At 38.2% G+C, this 24,459-nt stretch overlaps 1 protein-coding gene across 1 annotated transcript in view; it reads right to left on the bottom strand.

The window, feature by feature from the left end:
- Ptchd1 (patched domain containing 1) overlaps positions 1 to 24,459 on the bottom strand; it is a 53,785-nt gene that overhangs the window by 11,455 nt on the left and 17,871 nt on the right. Inside the window, exon 2 of the mRNA XM_036174879.1 lies at positions 4,621 to 5,281. Within this exon, the coding sequence (XP_036030772.1) occupies positions 4,621 to 5,281 (661 nt within the window). The remainder of the gene's footprint in view (positions 1 to 4,620; positions 5,282 to 24,459) is intronic.

Raw genomic sequence — 24,459 nt, 5'->3', positions numbered from 1 at the left:
AATTATTCTCTTATTTAAAATCAGGTGGACAAAAGTAATATGAGAAACAAAATTTCAATAAGTGGTTTGTTTTAGGAACTATTAAAACTATTAACTGTTTTATATCTAAACTAAGTATTTCCATATTATTCCATATTTCGATTCTATCATATAGATTGTCATATTACTGCAAATACCATATTTATACTGTAATGTGTTGTGTTGAATTATATGAAATTAGCATTTTTATCATTCTGATAGCATTGGGTATTAGTGTCAACTTTTTAGGTAAAAGATGGTTGGATATTGGTAATTTTAGCTAAACCTTTGTTATTATCCAGAAGATATTTTCCCCTCATGTTTCTAATGATGTAGGAATCTATTAGACTATAAAAACCTTTCAAGATTGTTTAAACTGAAAGTATAAATAATTAAGGAATAAATCTTTTCAGTTGTGAATAATCTTCTTGCACAATTTAGTGTAGCCCTTTTATAGGCTACATACATTGTTATCACACTTCAGTGAGAACAAACTCTTAAAGAACTAAAGTGAATCTTTTGTTCCTGTTAAAAATTCAGATAATCTTAGAATATACCACCGCAAGAAGACAGCTTTTCTAATATTATTTCCCTCTTAGCACTTAATATACATTCTATTTCCCATTCAAATCACCAAAACTGTAAAGTCTGGTTAGGTAAGTCATGTAAGTGCTGTGTGCCCCACTGGTTAGATAATTTAGAAGAAAGCACCCTGGACTTGACATTTGACCTCTTCAAAATTGAAGAATATTTTTCATCTCTTCCAATCTCCAGGGCTCTTGAATCTCAACAAAGGTAAAGTGACCTTTGTAAGTTAAAATGCTGCATGGAAATTGATATCTAAACTATCTTTCACAATGACTTCAATTCTCTCTTTTATATGCATGGAATGTATATGAGAAACAAACTTCTTATATGGATAAGGAATAAAACCTTCCTCTCTTCCTTCTACACTGTCCAATGTTCTAGATCTTTCCTGACTTGTGTATAATAAGCAAAGCTGCACGAATAAGTATCACACCTGTAAGGAGAGTTGGAACATATAAAACTGATGCCAACTTCTTAAATCATCCTCACCTGGACAACCATATATAAATCTTCATTCTTTAGATGATATTTTATAATAGATTAAAGTGATGCTTACAAATACTAATACCTCACTACCTAACATTAATATAACCAACTAAGTTCTTCTCTAAATTCTAGCAACTAAAAAATGACAATAAACATTTATAATACTGTAGACTTTTGAGGATTTCAGTTCTAGAAAACTACTCTGACTCATCTTGATAGAGGTTATGGCAGAATTGGAAATGTCTAATATGCAGACACTGATGAAAAACATTCTAAATCATGAGGTATTTATGCTTACATCATTGCCAAGCTGATTCATCTGTGTAGGATATATTCTTTTTGCCAGAGATATCATGTATCATCTTAGCTAGAAACATACAATCACATCCCATTATGATTAATTTTCAAGGTTTATTCAAATTACTTCCTCTGGTGGAATCTTGTCAAGTTAGTACTGCTTAACACATGTGGTCTTAAAATTTTTCATTGTAAATCAACTGCCATTTTGACATTTGGCTGGATCTGGCCTTACATGACTGAGGTCACACTAAGAATGTTGAGTTTGTTGAATTTGAAATTTATAATACTTGACAAATTATAGATTTTTTTAATAACCAAGGAGACTCCTGCATTCAATATTTTATGAAACTTTTTTCTTCTAAATGATTTGATTTGATATAGTTTTACATGACAAGCTGAATCAAGAATATTTTTAATAACTTGATTTGGTTAAGTATAAATAAGTACTTTTATAGACAACAAATTACTAGACAGCTAATTTCTGTGTAGTACAAAGCTCTTAGCACTGCATTTATTGTTGGTCTTCTGAAATGTTTACTGTTAATTTAGGAGTAGTCATCAATAAACAGAACTAAACGCTGGTCCTGACTACATTCATAAATTTGCTCTTGCTTATATTTCATTTTACAATCATCCTCGAAGGATGAAGAATTTATCTGAGAAGTCCAGAAGGGCAAGCATCCTAAATCCAGGCATTGTTAGCTTTATGAGCATATTAAACACACATTACATCGTGCAAAGTCTTTATTGCAAATGGGCCTTAGCCACTAAAATGTGTAGTTTCCTTTCATGTTGTGACTAAACAATTTGAAAACCGTATGGGCTGAAAATGTACAGAAAGGTTGCACGCTGATTGTCAGCAGGAAAAACTGCCATTAAATCAATGCTGAGAACATTCCTCACAAATCCCACACAAGGAAGGGAGGACTGGGCACCTGTCCTGCTTGTTCTTTTTTACTGCAAATGCCTGTTTGTCTACCATTGTGGTGGTTGTTTTGTTTTGTTTTCTGAATTAAATTCTGAGGTAAAGTTCAGTGATAGTCCCTGGGGAATTGTGGAACTACTCAACCATTTCTGGACTCACTTTTTAAAGACACTCCTCTCTAAGGGCATCATTTCATCCTAACATCACTCACATCCCCTACTGTATCAATATTATCTGACATTATTTTGTATATTTTTTGTGTGTAAATTATATATTTACTTATAATGAATACCTACACTATCATTAAAAATACAAAGTAAATTTAGGGAAATATTAAAGATTCTAATGAATTTTATTTTGTACAGTTTTAAGAAGTTTTGAATAATTTTCAGTTCATTATACTTAATAAAATCAGGTTTGAATGTTGTTACTTTACAATTAATTCAAAGAAGCTTTAAATACTGTAATTTATTTTCCTTACTTTCCTTAATTTTAAGAAGCTTTAAATATTATAATGTTCTTTGGGATCATTGGTAATAGGTTGGAGTTCTTTCCCAAGCTCTCACACCCTTTTTTTGTCACCATAAGAAGCTTTGTACCTCCCTTCAGTTCCCAACCAATTTCTTATTCTTGTTTATCTTTGTCTTGCAAAAACAACAACAGAACCACTATTTTTAAAATGAAAAGTTAAAAAAGAATCCAAGCACTCAAGCATGTGACTAATCATGAGCAATACATCTTAATTTAAACTTGACTCACCTCTCTGAGGAAGTTACTAATACTCAGTCCTCCCCACTCTTTGAGGAACTGCCTTGGATTCCACAATTGACCTACACATTCTTGGAGTCAGTTTAACGGGGGAGGTTGTGCTGCCTTCTTATCAGCCTGGGTGCAGACTGTAGTAAGGCAGCTTTCTTCTGTTGTTTTCAAGAGTGACAACTAAATTGATCTAGCAGATTCTCTGACTGCTTGGCCTCTTCACAGTGCCTTGCTTTCTGCAAAAGCTACTAGTATATGTTTATTGACTAGGTTTCAATTCGCATAGGTCACAGAGTATTGAGGGCAGAATGAAGCTCCATCTTATCATTTAACTGTAATTCAGCAGCAATCTCTTAGGAAAATTCAGTTTTTTTTACTGTTACTCTAACACATGGCATAAGGCGTACCAATGAAATAAATTGTGGTGACTTGCCAGCCTACAACAACAGAAAACCACAACTGTCTTGTGTTGTGGTATCTGATCCCAAGTGACATTTTAATTTTGCTAGATGAATTGTTGAGTAGTTGCCACAGTAAGCAGGGTGACCTCATTCAATCTTTGGCTCACAGGAACTTTACCTCTGAGTCTACTAGACTAGTCAGTCATCTTCAATATCAGGCAGGCAGAACAGCTAATCCTCTGAACACTGTGACTTTGTTTTGAGCATTAACTCTATTAAGGAATTCCTGATGTTCTTCTCCAGTTAAAAATGCTGGAAGAACCCCATGACCACCACTCTAAGATGTTCATACCAAGATTAATTAAAAAAAAAAATCCCTTGCTACCAATATTTCACAGGATATTTTCCAAGTTCTTGTTTATGTATTGCATCCTTTTGTGTGATGCTCACATCTACTCTATTCATTAATAGATGGAAAAAGGAAGCAAGGTAGCAGAACCCTCTAGCCCTTCCATTTGCAAATCTAAAACTCCCTGCAGGCTTCTCACCACAGTCACCTGGGGAGTTTCTTTAGCTGCAGGAGAAAAGTGCAGAGGGGTTAACTATGCAGGGGAGCAGCTCTCAGTGAATTTCATTCAGGGTTTCTGTGTAAATAGCCCAGTTTCCTCATTCTTCAGGGAGGACCTCTCTGAGGAGCTACCTAATCTTCTAAAGGTCTCCTGGGGGCTGATCTACCAGTACCCACAGAAGTACTCCAACAACCTCAGGGCTGTCTGCCTTCTTGGCTCACCTGTTTCCTCCCCAATAAACTACTTGCATCTGCATCCCCTACTTAGGACTGATTTGAGGAAATACATCCCAACACACTAGAGCACAGACAAGATTGATATTTGTCTAATACTACAGAGTGATTAAATGTAGAAACAAAGCTAGAGCCAAAGCCTTTGACTTTCCGGCATTTGTACCAGGTCAGATTGCTCCTTGGTATGACCACTATTTGACAGAACTCATTTCAGGCCTTCTCAGCAAAATGAAAACACTATACCTGAACAAAAATTGTTAAATGGCTCTTCGAGAAAACTAGTTACTACCATCAACAGGAAACAAACAACAAAAACAAGGGGGAAAAAAGGCAGTAATTACCTAGCATGACGAAAGGGACTCCCAGGAAGGTGGAATTGTATTTCCCACCAGTAAGATTGATGATTCCAGCTGCAGTGAGAGTGGCTAGGCTTATGGTCACCAATCCAAGTAGGCCTAACCAGGGTTTGCTGCGGACACAGTCCTGCATAGAGCAGCAGAGAATGGCCATGGTGACTACCAGGATCAGGCTGGTGACCAGGTAACGTTCCGATACACGGCTGGTCTTCTGGAAATCTTCCCTCAGCGATGAGGATGTGTACGGGTATATTTTGACTTTACTGTTGGATTTCTGGAAAAGTTTGACAGTGTCACAGAAGCTGGACTCCCACCTCTCAGCTACCATGTCATTGAGACTGTTGATTGACTGCAGATAGTAAGTGAGCTGAATGGCCTCTGCAGATTTCACCCGATCCTTGCTGTGTACAGTGACACCTCCAAGTTGGTGCCCATTATAGACAGCCCTTCCATCCTTTAAGTGAGTGATTGGATATGTGATAGCAAAATTGGTCCGATTGGTGGCCCGGGCATTCTTTAGCTCTTCCAGGACATGTACTATGTCATCCACAATGCAAGTCTTATCATTATTCAGGACACATATGTGGGCAAACGTATAGTTAAAGCCAGGCCTTGGAACCTGGATCTTGGTTACAGCAGTATGCAACTATAAGGGAGAAAAACAGCAGTTAGTTTTTTTTTTTGTTTGTTAGTTTGTTTTGTTTTTTAAATGAACAAGTAGACATAAATAAGTAACATGAGCCCCAGAGGTTAAAATGTTTCTTCTTTTTTGGGAAAGAGAAAGTCATTAGTTCCATCTCTAAGACAGAGAGTTTAAATAAAATGTTTTGCCCATAGGCCACAAATAGGTAGTAGAGATGTAAGACATACATTGGATCAGTAGTTTTCACAGTGTGTGGCTCCCAGTCTAGCAGCATCAACCCAATAGCTTGTCAGAAATGCAAACTCTTAGGCCCTATTCCAGAACTGAGAAATCAGATTTTCTGGAGTACAACCTATATAGACCTTCTGAGAGATTCTAATGGTGCTAACATTTGAGAAGTATTGCATTCAAGTACTAATATTACTTCTATGTTCTCTTTATTTGTGACCAAAATGGTCTATAATGTTTGCAAATCTTATACAGGTCTCTTGTTTATTATTTTTCTTGGAAACACGCTGTAACAAGTCAATGAAGGTGCAGTTCTGAATGCAGAGGTCTTCTGAAGGCTAGTCCCTTACTGCCAATTTGCAGGGCAGCTTAATAAGCTTATCCAATTACTCCCTACTATAAAAGTCAAGAAGTTTACTTTGATAGCTGTGCTGTTTAGTTTTATGTCAATTTTACACAAGTGAGAGTTATCATAGACAGGGAACCTCAATGCCTCCAAAAGATCAGGCTGTAGGCAAGCCTGTAGGACATTTTCTTAATTACTGATTGATGGGGGTGGGCCCAGCCCATTGTGGGTGGTGCCACTCCTGGGTTCTACAAGAAAGCAGGCTGAGCAAGTCATGAAGAGCAAATTAGTAAGCAGCACTCATCCATAGGTGCTGCATCAGCTCCTGCCTCCAGGATCCTTCCCTGTTTGAGTTTCTGCTCTGACTTCCTTCAGTGATGAACTATGATAAGAAAATATAATCCAAAGAAACCCCTTTCTCCCCAACTTGCTTTAGTCATGGTGTTTCATCAAAGCAAGAGTAACCCTAACTAAGACACTAGCCCTTGTCTACTCTACTGTTCCTTGACTGCATAAATGGGAAAGGTACTAAATGGTAAGAGTCAGCTGAGATAAATTGAAATCATATTAGAAGAGCACAAAGTAACTTTTATACACTTTAAGGCCTGGAGTGTGCTGGTAGTGTACTTGCCTATTACATACAAGACCATGGTTTCTTATCCCCAGAGCTACAAGAATTATTCTACTCACCTTGACCAATGTTAGATTGTGGTTGTGTCAAGTTACTTCATAAATGCCATCAAATTGCACACAAGAAGATAAATAACACCCACTCCATGCCAAGCACAATTCTAGGCATCAGCACAGATTAGCTTACTTAGAACTTACACCAGATCACAAAGTAGGTATGAACACTAGTCTGTCTCCTAGGTGAGGCAACTGAGACATGGAGAACTTAAATCATTTATCCATGATCACATGCATCACAAAAGGCAGAACTGGGTTATACCTAGCAGACTGAACAGGGCCTGTGTTCTTAGGTTTTTGTCATATATACCTCTAGTTGCCAGAACTGCAGTGAGGATTCCTGCCAACAGCTGATTTCTGAATTTGTGCTTTTTGTTTACCCTGCTGGTAAAATCACATGTAAGTGTTTATAGAATCTAATATCTGAAGTAAGAAAACAGGTAGTATATTTGTGAAGGGATTATGGGATTTACATGAATTACCTCCATGAGACAGAATATCACACTTTACCTCCTCTCAGCAATTCAGTTTATAATTAGAATACAAAGGCTCATGGACCTTGCAGATAGGGTTAATTGGCATCTTAAAACTGCATCATCTTCTGTTTTAACTGTGGATACATAGGCCCCCAGTTTAACTGTTTTAACTCCCTAGCCAGTTATTGTCATGATGGCTTTGTCTTATCTGTTTGTCTACAAAAATGAGGCCATGAGTTAGGGTGTTAAATAAACAAGTGTATCTATGGCTGTGCCTAACATAGAGTGGACTCACCCAGGAATGTCCACATGACCCTGCTACATCTTCTCTCAATCTGTTCTAAATGGATTATTGGTGAAAATGTTTTGCCATGCATGTGTCTTAGTGAGTGGGATAGTATGCTTTTTTGAAAAGGTCTGAGAAGCACCAGCTGTTAAAGGACTTTACTTAGCCCAGAGTTGTTCATCCTAACTCCCAGTGTCCCCTTTCCACACATCTCTTCATAACTCCAACCCTTAGGCTCAGAAAATACTTTGTTGTATTATCTTTGGCTAAAATATTTTCATTTACTTCACATACACATATAGTTTTCCAGATATACCTAGGAGGCTATTTTTATAATTCGAACCATATGTTAAATTTTTGTGTTGGTGTTTTGGGATTAATGGCCAGAAAAAAATATCTTTCAATGTGTTTAAGCTCTGAAAGTATCTTTCTATCCACTCTTGCCTAAGCACAGGCTGACAAGTCTTGGTTAGGATTATTCCTAATCACCAAAATTTTCCAAATGTAAAAGGTTATTTTAGAAGAGGAAAAAATATAGAAGAATGTAAAGATGAGAGATTTTGATAAGAGTCGAAGACTGTGAGGAAAGAGTCAGAATAGACAAGAGAAGTGATATTGAAAGCATGTGTATGTGTAATATTTAGTGTATTGTTTGTTCCCATAAGCAGTGTAATAAATCTCCCTTAGAGTGATTACCAAATATATCAAGAGGAAAAGATTGCCAAATAAGATGGTGTTAAGCCACAGGGCTGAACCCAATTATAGCAGGGGATATTTTTCCATCCATTCCCTGCAATGACCATGCCCTGTTGGTTGGGGAGGTATAAACTATTTAGTGATCTGCCAATTTTACAGATCTACTGCTATGACCTCTGGGATTACACATGGAAGGAAGGAGACACCATATTAACCTTTGTATTAGCAGACAATTGCTGAGAGTCTTGGAAAATGGGAAGGAACCTTACTGGCTTGAGACTGGAATATTTCTTAACTCAGCAGTAGAGATGCTGTGAGATGCAGTTGCCTTGAATTTCTGATGGAGTGGTGGGTAGCACATGTGTCACTCTTGTTTCTGAGTGGTAGGGTGATATAGAATTAATAACAAAGCAGCTAGGTGGTTCCTGAGGCCAGCCCCCCCCCCCCCGACAGAGAGAGTCTGTGGGATTGTGCTATGGAATAAGAGGTGAGAAGATAGAATAGAAACCAAAAGTTGAGACTCTTTTTTATGAATTTTGAAATAACTCAATCAGCTCTCATCATTGACTCTAATGTCCACATGTCAAGGATAAACACATCTCACTCTTGTCATGGTCAGACATCTTGCACATATTTAGATGTCTACATGCATGCATGGTTTTAGAATGCTCTGATTTACTTTCCTGAGAGAGCCCCAAGGAGAGAAGTAGAACCCTGACATTCTAAGTTATGGTACAATGTATAGTTGCAAGATGTTTTTAAAAAGAAAAAGGAAAAGGAAAAGCCAGAGAGATGGAAATTATGCTTCAGTTAATCTACAATATAAACAGCAGCAACCCACCTGGGTGTAGCAATAAATTAGTTAATAGGCTTTAAAAGAAAAGAAAAGGAAGTGAAAATAAGACAAATTTGTAGCACTGACCGTTAACATAGTCTGAGTCCTTTACATGGGTCAATGGAAAATCTGTGTTTGTATGGCTATGTATAGATGCCATTAAGCAAAGACACACTCAATAAGTACTCATCAAATCTACTGTGTTGTCAGTAATATGATAATTTTCCTAAGTTTAGTGTGCTTGCATTCATGCATGCAAAATTACATGAAATACAGTACAAAATGAGAAGTGTCTAACAGTAACGCCAAGTACTTTGTATTAGTAAAGCCCGAGCCTATATAAATCTTGATCATGATATTTTGATTATTATATGTTTGCTTCTAAACACATCAAGATTGAATGCTAAATTGAAATTCATTCCAAGTCTCTTAACATATCATTTAAACTGTCAGCCTCTTTGCTCTTTTCACTCTTCATGTTAAGAATGATAATAGCACTAGTGACTAGTCTGCTAAACATTTTCAACACATTTTAAAACTTACCAAGATTAAAACTGTAGAAATGCTTAAATTATTATCCCCATTTTGCAGCTGGAGCAACTGAGGCTTAATGAGCTTCAATAAACAACCTATGATGACTTGCAAAGTAAAGAGTAGATGCAGGACTCTAAATCAGGCCTAACTTCATAGCAGAACACAGCCTGAGACCAACACAAGTTTGGCAGAAAGGACAGAGAAGAGTCAGACAAAGATGGAGAATTGTCAGGCCACCTGGTTCAGATAGCGGCCAGTGAAATGACTGAGCTGTGGAACAGCCACACTTGGAGGTCCAATTAGAGAGATCAGAGATGATGCAGATAGCTAACTCTCATCTTTAGACATCATCATCACATTACAATATGAACAAATAATGAAGGGGGTGGGTTTTGACCTCATACTTTTCTATTCTTCCTACAGTGCCTAGAATTGCCAGATGAAGTTTTTTGGAGAAGAGCTTACTATAAATTCCTCCTTTCAGCCAAGAGGCAAAAGGGAATCTGGTAATAAGATGTGTAGGCTTCCAACATGGCTTCTCTGCTTACCTTCGATATGATAGAGATCTTAAGGATGTCATTCTACTGCTTTAGGTCTGAGACTTCAGATCTCACATTTTCAGTAATAAGAAGGGTGTTGGCCTAGCTGATTAAATTTTCTTATTATTATTGAATATAGACTCTTCTATCATATAATGCATACCATCCACAGTTTCCTCTCCCTTCACTTCTGCTGGCTACCTCCACCTCCCCTTTACCCCCAGATCCACTCCCCTCCTTTTCCCTTCAGAAAAGAGCAGGCCTCCAAGAGACTATAGCCAAATAGGACAAAAGAAGACACAGTAAGACAAGGCCAACTCCCTCTTATCTAGGCTGGACACTGTAACCCAATAGGAGGGAAAGAGTCCCAAGAGCAGCAAAAAGAGTCAGAGACACACCTACTCCCACTATTAGGAGTCTCACAAGAACACCAAGCTAACAGCCATAACATACATGCAGAAGACCTGGTGCATATAGTCTCAAGAACCCACCATTGTATTTTTAATGTCACATTATTCTAAGATAAATGACATCTGTAAACTATACAATCAGATACTAGGTGAAAGAAAGTTAACATCATAAATAACAATTGAGATTTAATAGAACTACTTGAGGCACACTTTCCAACACACTGAAGCTCCTTTTAAGGTAATGACAGATCTGAAACTAGATGAAACACAGAAAGAAAACAGGACAAAGAAAATGGATATACTTAAAAGATTCTCTTCTCTGAGTGATTTCTCATTCTGGAGAAGCACTGGCCTTTCTAATTCCCTTCTGCCAGAGTCTGGGACAAAGCCAGGATGGGCTGCCGGTCACCACAGGCCAGAGTCTAATTTCCTTTCTGCCTTTCCTTGGCACACTCACACCTTCCTCAGAAGACAGCAGGGACACCTTGTAGAGGAGGGTACAAAAGGGACATGGAAGGAAGGAAGTGTCTGCTTCTGACTGCTGATTAGCATGGAAAAAATACCTGTGGGATATGAAATCTGATGCAATTTTGCTATAAAGAGGGGAGGAAAGGCAAGATGTTGACTCTGACCATGTAAGGCCTTTAACATGCTTTGAGAGTACCTTCAAGCAGTCACCCAGTAATCCCAACTGTGAGGAAACACTTAGAGGAGATGGGTATTCCTTGGTCTGTGGCAGGATATAGTTCAAGTCACTCCAGTGGGACTTGGCACAGCATCCCATTTTTCATCTGCCTTCTTTTCCTTGTTTCATGTCCCCACCCCATTTTCTGCTGCTACTGCAGAATAAGCTACACACATTAAAAAAAGACAAGAGATATCATTGATTTTTCCCTAACATATAACTTGCAGTCAGATACTACCATCCAAATGACACTAAATCAAATTTGCTTAGAAATACATTCAAAGAATAGGTTGTCCCCCCCCCCACATCAAGACTTCTGCACTGAATTCCTCCAATTCCAGGTCTTCTTTAGGTTCTATATTTGGCCACTATAGGTGGCCAGGTAGGATCTGGCAGGATAGCCTCACCCAGGTCACATGGAAACACCTTGATGTGGATGGATCTGGTCTCTGCAGTTCATAAATTACACTAGCTCACTGTGTGTTACGTTCTGTCTTTGCATGAGCTCACTCTCACCCACTCTCTTTCCTCTTCTTTTAATAGCCATGCATTACATCAGAACACCAGAAGTCCAAAGTTGGGGACTGTTACTGTGATTCATTTGTAGAGCAGCCAAAAGCAAGTTAGTCATCCCTTAATAAGTGAACAGAAATAATCATTCTGCCTTTGAAACATTACATTTTTCAGAGGACACCAAATTTAAGTTGTGGATGAAGCCAAACAAGTGACTATCTAGTCACACATTTCCCTTTGCACATGCATGCCTAGAATCATGTATATCAAACTGTCTGTTGCCTCTCTCAGTATTGCAATGGCAGTACAGGTCTGGGAGAGCCCATTGTGACCTTTTTGATCTTTCCTTCACAGGGGTAAATTCTCAGACTGTGGGTGATGATACTGAAAATCAGCGTAAACAACTCCATTTCATTAATTTCCCTAAGTTTTTCTTCCAAGGCTTAGCTAGGAAAACAGATATGCTTTCAATTGGAAGGTACTGAACCTGAGGTTTGAGAAATAAAACTAACAAACAAAAATAGTCTTGGTGAAGGTAAAAAGCAGATGTGGTATACCACTGCAGCTTTTGCCTGATTTCATGTTGATCTGGATGAGAAGATAATGTAATCTAGTTATTTCCATAATGTGGGAGAAATTTTCACTTAATTAAAAAAAAGAACCCCAATATCTGAAGATTCCTAGAAATCTGTGAAGTTAAACCTAATCAGAGCTACTATTTTTCATTCCCTTATATCCTGACTTTGCTTTCATGGCCAAACTTAAATGCTTCCTGAGCAAGTTCATGGGTAATGAATCTTGTTTAATAGCTGTAGCAGGAGCAATGCTCATAGAAAGGAGACTGTAAAAGCTGGTTGGCCAAATAGCAAAGGAGTCAAATGCACAGAACAGGCAACAATTGTTTTAAGATTTAGGAAGGAGACCACAACCAATAATGCAAAAGAAAGTAAAAATCAAGAAGCCAAGGACATTTAGTCTAGAGAATGTGGATCCAAGTAGGAAGAGCACTGCATTAGGAGTCAGATGTCCTCCCTTCCGGATTTTGCTGGCCATTTAAAATGATGAAAAATGAACCTATGAATAATGCCACCTTCCTTGTTCTAAATCCCCCAAGGGTTTCCCATCATGTTTAGAATAAAACCCAAGTTCTGATTGTAAGCAACTACACAGGGCTTTGACCCTGCTGACTCCTCTAGACTCATAGTTTGCAGTGCTCCTACTTCACTGCTCTTCTGACTCTTGAGGCTCCCTGAAATGTACCTCTAGGACCTTCTAAATCTGTGTGCCCACTTCCTTTGCTTCCCTTTAATCATATGCCTGATAACATCTTCAACTGAAAAACAACCACAGACATCAACATCCTATTTTAACTTTGTCACAGCACCAATTATGATATACCATTAGTTCTCTGTTTCCATATTCTGTTGTCCCCATGGGAATACAAATTTTGCCATGCTAGAGCACATGTATGGATTACTACTACATTCTCTTTACTCAGAAAGGTGCCTGGAGCATGTACTGCATAGATGTAGGAAAAAAAAACCCACGTAAATAGAAGAATCTGGAGACTGAATGAACGTGTGTGTGTGTGTGTGTGTGTGTGTGTGTGTGTGTGTACATATGCGCACATTTTTGTGGAAGCCTGAGGTTAAGCTCTGGTGTCATTCCTCAGCAGTCATCTACCTATTTTTTTGAGACAGGGTCTCATTGCATACCTGTAGCTGTCCTGGAACTCACAGAAATTCACCTTCCTCTGACTCCTGAGTATGGAGATTAAAAGTCATCTTGTCTTTTGAAACAACGTCTATTGCTGGGTGTCCTGGAGCACCTCCAACGCTCACTCAGGAGGCAGAGGCAGGTGGATCTCTGTGAGTTTCAGGACAGCTAGAGTTATGTAGAAAGATCCTGTCTCAAACAAACAAACAAAAAAAATGCAAAAACAAAACAAAAAGCTATCATTGGTTTACAGCACACTGAGTAGGCTAGATTGGCTCAAAAACTGAACCTGAATCCTCTGGAAGAACAGTCTATGCTCTCAACTACTGAGACATCTCTCCAGCCTAGGAGGTACAATTTCCAGTAAGAATGTGAAAACTGAATTTCTGGCCAAGCACCTTTTACATGTTATCACAATGACCCTTTGAGGGAAGGACTGTCTTTCTGATAATGAATCTGAATTAAATTAGATCCTTAAAGTCATTGTCTTTGTTTGGGTTCCCAGAGAAGCTTTTTTGGATGTCAGGGCACCATGCATTAGGAATAATATCACACATTCATTCATGCCATTGTTCCTCCCCCCCCCCCCCGCCACAAACGAAAGCAAAGATGCACACATTCTGAGCATAAGCCTCTGCATTCCAGCAGAATCCACACTTTTAGTAGTTTTAGCCCATAGAAAAAGATCAAAATACTATATAACCCACATTCATAAAATATTTGAAATTGAAAATAATAACCTAAATTTATACTTCATGAAAAAAAATGTCCCCATCAGATGAGTTCTTTGTCATGTTTTCCTCAAATAGGCATTAAGGATGAGAACAACAAAAATTAAGACTGATGACTAAAGAAACAATGACAACAGAATGACAATGACAACCTGATGGCATGCTAACACCTCTCCTGGATGATGGACCATGAGCCTTAGAATGAATGCCTGATACAAAGTATAAAAGAATCTTAACAGATAATACATTTTCCACTGGAAATAATTTTTCCCTCAGAGTGCTCACACAAAGCTAATACTCTTAAAACTGGAAAGAGTGCCTCAGCTGTTGCTCTTGTTTTCCTGATCTGGCAGCAAATGGCCAAGGCTATGATTATTGCTATGACTGGGCTTGCTAAGGCCTTGATTCTTCTGAGAGGTGTTGATATTGGTGGTAGAATGTGTCTTGGTGGCCTCATTTCTCAGTGTCAGCCTTGGTACATGTATGCCTCAGTTCCTCCTCTTTAAAATGGGAATGATGACGATGATAATGATGGTGATACCTTATCTCATTAGGACTGTTAGAAAATAAATTAAAAGTCAAATGTTAGCTTATCAACAGTTTCTGACACACTAGTACAATCCAGAAAATAACTGAGAACAAAAACAAAATGAACAAGCAGAGTACTCCATCTGTATCTTCTGTTCTGCCTTGTTGCTCTCATGTTTTCTTTTAAATTAGGGTAGTCTGTGTTTGAAAATTGGCACCTGGGACCAGAGAGATGTCTGAACAGTTAAAAGCACTGGCTACTCTTCTAGAGGACCCAGGTTCTAGTCCTAGCATCCACATAGCAGCTCATAACTATCTGTGACACCAGTCCCAGGGAATAGAATCTGATGCCCTTTTCTGGCCTCTGTGGGCACGAGGCATGTGAACAGATGTGTGTGCAGGCAAAACACCCATATGCATAAAACATTAAAGGAAAAAGAAAGTTGGCACTTGCTAATTGAAGCACAAGCTCCCAGCTTAAAATTGATCCCAGCTACTTTAGTGATGCTTGTGCACATCAACTAAAGGAATGTAGAACAGTCAGAAAGGTAGTTGATGTAAAGGAAGCAATGTAAAGGACACCAAGTTCCTATTGTCATAGTGTGAAGAGTGCTACATGTATTACCTCATTTAATACTCACACTGGAGGAAGTAGAGACTATAATCTCCCTTTGCAGGTGAGGAAACTGTCTCAAGGAATTTAAAAAGCTTTCTCCAGATCAGAAATTTAGCATGTAGACTAGCACAGATTTAAATATTGGGCTCAGAAGATTGCCTCCTAATTAGGGAGTTTCTTTAGCAAAGTAAAGACTATCTCTTGCTGTCTCTGCTTTGGAATTTGGGTACTGATTAATTTATTTTCTGCATGAGACTTAATCATAGTTGACCACAGCATTGAGGACACTGGCATAGCAAAGTCAAAGGGTCAAACATGACAAAATTGCCCAAGAGAAGCAACCACATTCTGTCCTACATTGAATCCTGAAGCCCTGTAAACGCTAGATACTCCAAGAGAAATTTACAAAGAGAAGACATAACTCCATTACCAGTGACAAGTATGTTTATCCAAGCAGAGAGAAGAAAACAAGTGGAAAGGGAGGCTACTTTCCATAGTTTAAAATATATCCTTTGCATCATGCTTGTTTCCTCTTGATAAACTAGCCTGCCTCCATCTTGGACTTGAAAGCCATCTTATAGTAAAGACAAACCAGGGTCAATTCTGTTCATGATTAAACCTCTGTTTGTGAAGGATTGGGCCATGCCCCACATATAACCTTAACTACAGTATGGTTTTATACTGTCTGTTCCAGGAAACTGCAACCATTCCTATGTTTTAAAAGATTGTTATGACAACCTCACAACCATGCCTTTTGTTACAGAAGATTGTTATGACCCACTTGTTTTGTTTATGTTCTGCTTCCTTAACCCCTGCTTATTTGTCTACCAGATCCACCATTTGGAAACTTGAGCCATAAAAAACCTGGTCTCCCCCATGTCCAGCATTGATCTCTTGAACCCTGCCTTACAGGAGGAGACAGAACCTTAAATACAATGCTTACATTACAAATAAAGCTTACTTTAATTAATTTGGCCAGGATTTTGGTCTGTGGTCTTTCTCCTTAAATCTATGTGATGAATACTATGTTACCAACACCTGGGTGGGGGCACAGGCAGACAAACAAAGAAGAAAACCTTTAATGGTAACAAGGGCTAACAGCTTTAGATTTACTGTAAAACATCAGCTGGAACCCATAAGTATTACGATACTTGAGTATCATCCTTTCCCAAAAGCAGTTTACCATTAGTGTATATGCACTTAATGAGGCAGAGATTTTGGTTTATTCACTCCTGTATATCCTAGGCACATAGAATAGTGCCAGGCACACAAGAGCCGAAAGATGTGTTGATTGAACCTTCAGAGTTTGTTCTTTCTTCCTGTTTTAAACTTCCTCTGGTGACAGTGAATGTTAACTCATTTGTATCCATAGGCTCTTACTGTGCTACATGCACATCATTTACATCTTAAATAAACAGATGACATTGAATTTGATTAGATGCTGGAGACAAGTGGTTGGTCTTATTAGATCAACATCTAGCCTTAGACTAAACCTCCCCCCCATACACATACCAAATATCACATAATTTTACTATGCTTAATTTTATAGGGCAGATTAAATTTCTCATGTATATTGTATTGTTTTAGAAGAAAAATAAAAATACAAAAATCTGGACACTCATAGAAAATGGTGTGCCTAGCATCTAAAAACTCATGTCTATTTGAAGATTGTGCATATACTATTAACACTTTTGATGGATATTGTGATAATGAAATTTATCATACAAATAGGAATGTTGTTTTCATATTTTGTGCTAATTTTAATGATAAAAAGGGTACAGAAGTAAAATACTGACAATTCACTTACATTGCATAACAAGCTGACCAAACTGGACATGGATGATAAATTTTAGAACAAACCATTTTACTTACTTTTCTGTGACTTTTTCTACAATGAGATGTATATATTTCAAACATGTCCGAGATATAGTACACAAGTGAAACTATTGCAAGTACAAAAATGTACTGTTCATCTCATAGCAAGAACAACTCTAAAGAGAGCACATCAGAGGTAACTTAGGCTGCCTTTCAATGTTCCAGAGGATACAACCACTGATGTGACTTCATCTGTTTGTTTCACCATGGATCTTCAATTGTAGTCTTCTGGTTTATAGCCCCAGTATTGTTCGGAACCTAAAATATTGCATGTGATGCTATGCTATCACAGTAAAGGCGTGAAGGAAGGAAATTTGAAAAAAAAATTCCATCTCTAACCATACCTGCTATTTCTCTATTGTAACTTCCTTCCAGCATAATGCTGTGATGTGTGAGATTTAGCCAGTTAGTTTTTCTTGCTACTTCAGAGATGGTGGGCATCCACAGAACCCTTAAAACATTTAAGTTCCCTTTCCTGAGCACACTAGCTCTTCTGTAATTGACAAATGAGTTCCATTGAGCCAACTCACTGACAGAGGGCCTTTGGAGGTAGTTTATCTAGCCAGGAGAGAAAAGTTCCTTTAGTACTCAAAGATATCATTCCATGTGATTCTATCTTTAATGCTGACAATGCTTGCTGATTTTCAGGCTCACAGATGTGAAGCCTGTGATGGGTTTCTGATATTGGACAGGTGGTCCAGCAGAATCTCTTTGCTTTGTTGGGAAGTAGAGGTCATGCAGAGAATTTATCTTGTATCTCATCATCAGTTATGGCAAAGACTCATTTGCTCAACAGGTATTAAGTGATTATATTATGTTGGGCATTATGTAAACCCTGGGGAGATAAATGAATTAAATCATGACTTTATTCTCTGAATTAGTTGGCACAGGTAAACCACAAAGTGAAATGCCATGTTGCTATGACAGGAGGAGGTAACACAGTACAGTGGAATACAAGGAATAGGTCTACTATGTTGATGTGTAGGGGAGGGTGAAGGACACATAAGTGTAAATGTGTACACATGTATTTATGGTAGTGGGGTGCAATGCAATTCATAACTGGAGAGGAAACAGGCTAGATGAAGGATGATTTTTTTCATTTATGAAATAAAAGAAAAAAATTTTAGCAACTTTGAGTAAACCTTAACTCAGTTCTTGTGAACATAACAGATACAGTTCTGCCTTCCCAGAGCATTCAGAAAAAAAGACACATGACACAATTACAAAATATGCTTGGATTTCTAAGAAGCCAGAAGTTTGAGGTATTAAAGGAAGATTTCTTGGAGGAAATAATCTCTAAATTAGAGGTTCAGAATGTTAAAGAGTTCATCATGGGCAGAGGCTTGGCCAGGGGTTTGGAACTGTTGAGATGAGTATAGGAGGTGGGAAGTGTGGCCATAAAATTTGCATACAAATTGTTTCTTTTTTTCCTATTTTGTTCTTCCTACTTTGTGATAACGAGTGTGGGGGAGTGAAAAGACTCAAGCTGTTGGAAAACCATAGTGGAAAATTAAAGAGCCAGGAAAAGACCACAGGGTCTTATCTGTTGAAGTTGGAAGATAAACTCCCCCCCCCCCCTCCCGAAGGCAACTGGAAGCCAAGGAAAGATCTCAAACAGGGGAACTAGCTAATCAGGAAAGTTTCTTGTGCAGATCACTCCCCTTGAAATGTGATAGCTGGATTGGGAAATACTGGAGCTTTGAGGTAAACAGCATAAAATAGTAGCACACTATCTACCACACTTCTGAAAGGTCAAAACTCCAGTGCTCATACTGGCTTGAAGAAGGTGGAGTTATGTCTATATCTGTTCTTACAGACCTTTACAGCTTATGTCAAGAAGTAAACTAGGTAGTAAAACTGAAAAACAACTTTCAGGCCTAAGGTACTGATGAACTATTTGTACTTCATTTCTCCAATTTATGTCTCAATGGGCCACCTAGAGACATTATTGATTAAAGATTCATAAATGTGCAGATTTAGTTTGTGTGGCCTTTAAGTTTTCTGTATGTACACTTCTAAAAGGCAGGCATAGATCACACAAGCACAGAAATTCTTGGCCAATTGTTTGAAGTTATTTGGTAGCAGATGTGTTTGGTACCCTGTTAAAATCCTCTCTAGCCCTTATCTCTTGAGAGCACACCTGCCCAACTTCAGATGCCAGCATACACACTTCTTTGTCAAAGAGCCCACTTTGCCATCTGCTTGGCAAGCCAGTAGTGCTAGGAAATTAACATTCTTTGGGAGAAGTCCTCAACCAATGACAGATGGGAGTTGATGTTTTAAAATCTTGCTCCCTTTCCATGGGTGGGCTCACTCCACGGTGTGTTTTAAACTGGGTTCCTGGAGCTTCTCTAGTGAGATTATGATCCAGATGCCTGCAGCAATAGCCTGCTGAATTGCACACCCTTTTAGGCTTTCCCCAGTTTCTGGCTTACTTCTCTGTTCCCCCTCTAATTATCCTTCAACTAAACTCTCTTTATCTGATTTCTTGTTTCAGGGTTGGCTTGCAGGGGAACATAAACTCAAACAATGTTCAGTAATGCCTAATGCTTCTGGAATGTGGTTCTTAGTGTCCTCAAAACACTAAACTATTCCAAAACCACCACCGCAAGTCTTGGATATTCAAATATGGTTATGTAGTAAAGAGACTCAGCACTGAGAGTAAAGTTAAAATCACATCTCCAATCTTTCTGTCGGGACACAGTTTTCTCTTTGATGATACATATAGTAGGTATGCAATTAATACTTCTCTAAGTAGTGTTAAGAGGTTCATAGATATATATGGCAGGATGCTACCAACTGCACATCTTCCTCCTTTGTGGAATAACTCTATTATCTTTCATTAAGGATCAAAGGAAATAACATGTTATGTCTAGGGTATGTTGATAGCATGGCTGTACCATAACTCCTCAAGGCAGGGCTTAGGTCTGCATCCTACCAGGAGTAGAAAACAGTAGAATGACATGATCTCTCATTTTCTTCTTGCTTACAATAAAAGAAGCAGCCATCTCTTTGACTTTTACTTATTTTTAAGAGAAAAAACCTTCAAGCTTAGCAATATAGTTAGATGCTTCTTTGCATCATCCCAGAACATCCACAGCAGGTAAGGTCTCAGACTTCAGTGTTCTCTATTGACAGCAAATCCTGGCATGTTGCCCAAGTTGGATAAGAGTCCCTATCTTTACATGGCTGCATTTATGCTGTTATGGCAGTAGGTGTGTGGGAGAGACAGCTGATGTGTTCACTGGATCCTTTCCCAGGCAATGATGTGCCTGGGGAGTATGTACTGGTGGAGACAAATTCTCCATGCATCAGTTGTGCTGCCAGTACAGGTGTCAAAAGTCTCCATGGTGGCAGTGTGTTGGACTTCAGTAAAACTGAGTGGGTTTGTCTGCCAAGATTTGAGCAGCCTTTATTCTTATTGGTATTCACCATTGTCAAATGCTTTGTACTCTTCCACTTTACTGACAGGGTCACTGACTAGAGGGTATGTGTATGTGCATACACTCTTCATTACTGACGTATAACTTGTTCGTGGTAAAGTATACATATCTTGAATGTACAGTTTTTGTAGTATCTGTTCATGTACCCATAACAGTATCATTCAGATCAAGAGAGACTATATACAGCACCAAAAGGACCCCTTATGTCCTTTCCCAGTTAATACTGCCACCAATCCTAGAGAAAAAATGTTCTAACATCTATTAATATTTGTTTTGTCTTGAGCTTCCTATAAACAGAATTGTGTAGTATGTACATGCATGTGTAGTGCATTTGTTACTCATGAAATAACCTTCACAATCCATCTGTCTTATGCTTTTAATTAGTTTTTTGTTTGTATTCAATGTGTTAATAATCTGTATTGAGAAGATACTGCATTTTATTGTCCTGTTCTATATTGGTGAACCTTTTAGGTGAATTCCATTTTGGTGTTTTTATAAATAAAAATTCCATGGACAAAGGCTTTGGAGGACATATGTAATTATAGCTTTCAGGTATATAGTGATGTGTTGGTAATTCTCTAATAAAAATAGCTCTGTCTGATATTTGTAAACATCTCCACAATTGCCAATTTCAAGTAATTCAGGGAATGCAAAGTAGGAAAAGATGTGGCCAATGAGAGTTCAGGACTCAGTGCCTGTATACCACTGGATATGCTGACTTTGGGGTGAAATATTAAGATCACAGAGCAAGCATATATTTAGGTTAAGTTTTCTAAAGTGATTAGATCCTTTTACAGGCCTATGAGCAATACATTAGAGTTGAGGTTGCCCCACATTCTCATCAATATTTGATATTATTTATAACTTTTATCATTCTGGTGGGTGTTCACTGCTATCTCACTTTTGGCTTTAATTTGCATCACCATGGTGACTGAAGCTAACTCAGCACCTTTCTATGTGCTCGTTATCTATGTGGCTATTTTCTTGTCCAAAGTGCCTATTCAAGTCTTTTGCCCTTTGGATTACTGGGTTGTTGTGTCTTTTCCTTATTGATTTGTAGGAGAAAAATCGAAGTTCAAGACTAGTGAGTATTGTGAGATACACCAAGAGAAAGGAGAGCGTCAGAGGCAGCATGACATTCTAGAAACAATAATCTGATATAGGATTCACACAGACTTATGTTCATAGACAACTAAAAAACTTCTTGATGACTTCGAGCAAATGATCCTTCTGGGCCTTCAGCTTCCTTATTGTCAAAACAAGCTTATTATCATGTAGTGTTGCTGGTTCCTGAATTAGACAATATAAAGCGCCCATCAGATCCATTAGAGGTGCCCACTTATACTTTTGTGTACTGAGAAACCTTCCCTGATCTCAATCAGAAAATGGGATCTGGTACCTTTGCCCAGCAGTGCTATTCATGAGGCAAGATGATGGCCTAATTGAATGCCCAGAAATCTCATATTCTCGGCTGTCTAGTGATATTATTGTCACAGAGCAACTGTTTTTCTCATGGTGTGAGGGTTATATTATTTGTAAGAAAAAATGTTATTTTGTGGCAAAGTTTAGCAAAATGGTATTGTCCAGGAACTTATTTGATATGGTCCAGAAAGTGTCTATCTGACATTTTTTAGAGTCCTGTATCTTTTATTTAGGGGGAGATACTTCCATGAATCAGCATTGAATCAAGAATTTGGGACTGTTTCTAGAAGGGTGGCATAGTGAGTAGACAAGTTATAGTCCTATCCTTGTCTTTCTAGTTGGGGTTTGTGAGAAGCCTCAGCTTAGATAGCATCTTCTCCAGGAAGGCTGCATTGCAAATGCAGATTAAATCCTTGATTCCCTGCGTGTAGACACATCTATTTCATCACTTGCCATAATTTAATGGCCATATTCTCTTAGTTGTCTAAGAAAGAGCTGAGTTTCAGTCTTTATTATATTCATGCTCCCAGCATACTGTGTGCAAGCAAAGGTATATGACACTTAAGACAACATTCCAGGCAAGTAGGCACACTCTTATATGGTCTCCTTGTAATCTCCAGCATCCATGAAGCAGCCTCTCCTGAAATCTACTTAAATACTGAGAAGTGATTAAGTAAAAAGTACTGCCTAGTTCTCAAAGGCTAAGGAGAAAAAAAGGCCAAACAAGTAGAAATGCAAGCAATAAGCGAATAAGAACCAGAGCATAAATTAAATTGAGTTCATGTTCTCATATGTTTGTACAAGATGTTGTGGCAGTTTAAAAAGAAATAAACAATCAAGTATAGAACTCCTTTGCTAGCCCAGTGCTCAAGAGACTATATAGGAAAATATTAATATATGCATTTCTAGTAATAATAGCACACAGGAATGAAGAGTAAAGATGTTTAAACATTGTCATTTTTTTCTTTACAGGTAGAAGTAATTTTCTCAGAATCAATATAAAGCAGCCTACAGACCTCAAATAAGCTTTCACTTCATTTAAGAAGTGGATGAGCTTAGGTGTTTCTCTTGTTAATGCCGAGACATCATGTAATAGAAGAACTGAGAACACAGCACAGTCTTCTTATAAATTGTTTTCCGTGTCAAGTTAACCACTTCCAACAATTGCTAAACTCTGTAATGTGTTTATTGCATATTACAGAATGCTTCTGTATTGTTATAGTAAATAGTAGCAGGCTTTGCAACTTTTCTTTTTAAGGAAGAAGATAGGAAAACTGAAATGCTGAAGAGCAGACCATTCTGAAATGGAAACATTTCACATGTTTTGCAAATAACTTTAGAAAGGGAGACTCTCAGTGGGAAGCAAGTAACTCAATGCACTTGGTGGAGACTGGTACCTTTGACAGATCACTCTGCAGAGGCCACTGGCCATCCACTATGCCTCTCCTCTCTCTTTATATATGTTAGATAAATGAGAAGAAGATAGCTTAGGTTGAAAGGACTTTGACTGTATATATTTTAAGTTAGGGGTTTTGTGTGTGTGTGTGTGTGTGTGTGTGTGTGTGTGTAGCATCATGTTTGTATTTGTGTGCATGCATGTGGGTGCACATGTGAGGCTAGAGGAGGATTCAGGTATTGTGCTTTATCATTCTCACTCACCCTTATCCCTTTGAGACAGGGTTTCTTACTGAATCTAAAGTTGACTGGCAGTCAGAAAGCTCCAGTGATCCTTCTGTTGCTTCCCCTCACAGTTTGGCTGATAGGTATGTATGTGGCCATACTCAGCTTTGTACAAGGGTTTTGGGGAATTCAAACTCAGGAACACTCATGCTTGCTCAGCAAGTGCTGTTCCCTACTGAGCGATCTCCCCAGTCTAGCTCAGTTTTACATACTTTTTTTTTTTCTGGGACTGACGGTGCAGAATTGCAATAAGAACTACTAGAGTAGCTAAGGTGGGAGGATCAGAAATTCAAGGGCTACAGAGCAGTTTCAAGGCCAGCTTGGGACAACTTAATGAGGCCATCTCTCAAAAATAAATAAATAAATAAATAAAGACGAAACTGGAGATATAGTTCAGTGATAGAGCTCTTGCCTAACTACTCAAAAAATGTTTTAACTCTTTTGATTAAAAAAAAAGTGCAAGGGCATTATTTCTAAGTTTTATTGGTCTTAACTTTGCTGCTGCATCCTCCTTTGGGTGGGTGCTTGGAAAACCTATGAAGTGGAATTCCTCCCATGGCTCCCTTCCAATGAAGGGATAGACAACAGTTTGTCTCATGCTAGACATGATCTGTCCTCACTTAAAATGGTTTCTTTTTTCCTTTCGTACAATGAAAGACTAACAAGAAATCACAAGCAAGAGTTCAGAGTTCCCACATATACCCCACCCAGATTCCTGTAAAGATAATATCTTATATGAATAACTATAGTACAGTATCAAAACCATGATGCTCTCTCTGGTATGATGGTATTAACTCCAGGCATCATTTGGCTGTTTCCAGTTTTTACATATAATTTTTTTTGGTATATATATGGATTAATACGAACCTTTAACACAAGAATTTAAGGGAATTTTAAAATGATCTTTTCTCCATAGTAGGGATGACCTCAACTCT

The sequence above is a fragment of the Onychomys torridus genome, chromosome X (genome assembly GCF_903995425.1).
Source record: "Onychomys torridus chromosome X, mOncTor1.1, whole genome shotgun sequence".
NCBI lineage: Eukaryota > Metazoa > Chordata > Mammalia > Rodentia > Cricetidae > Onychomys > Onychomys torridus.
Note: the sequence above shows the minus strand (reverse complement) of the source record. Positions and strands in the feature narration are given on the sequence as shown.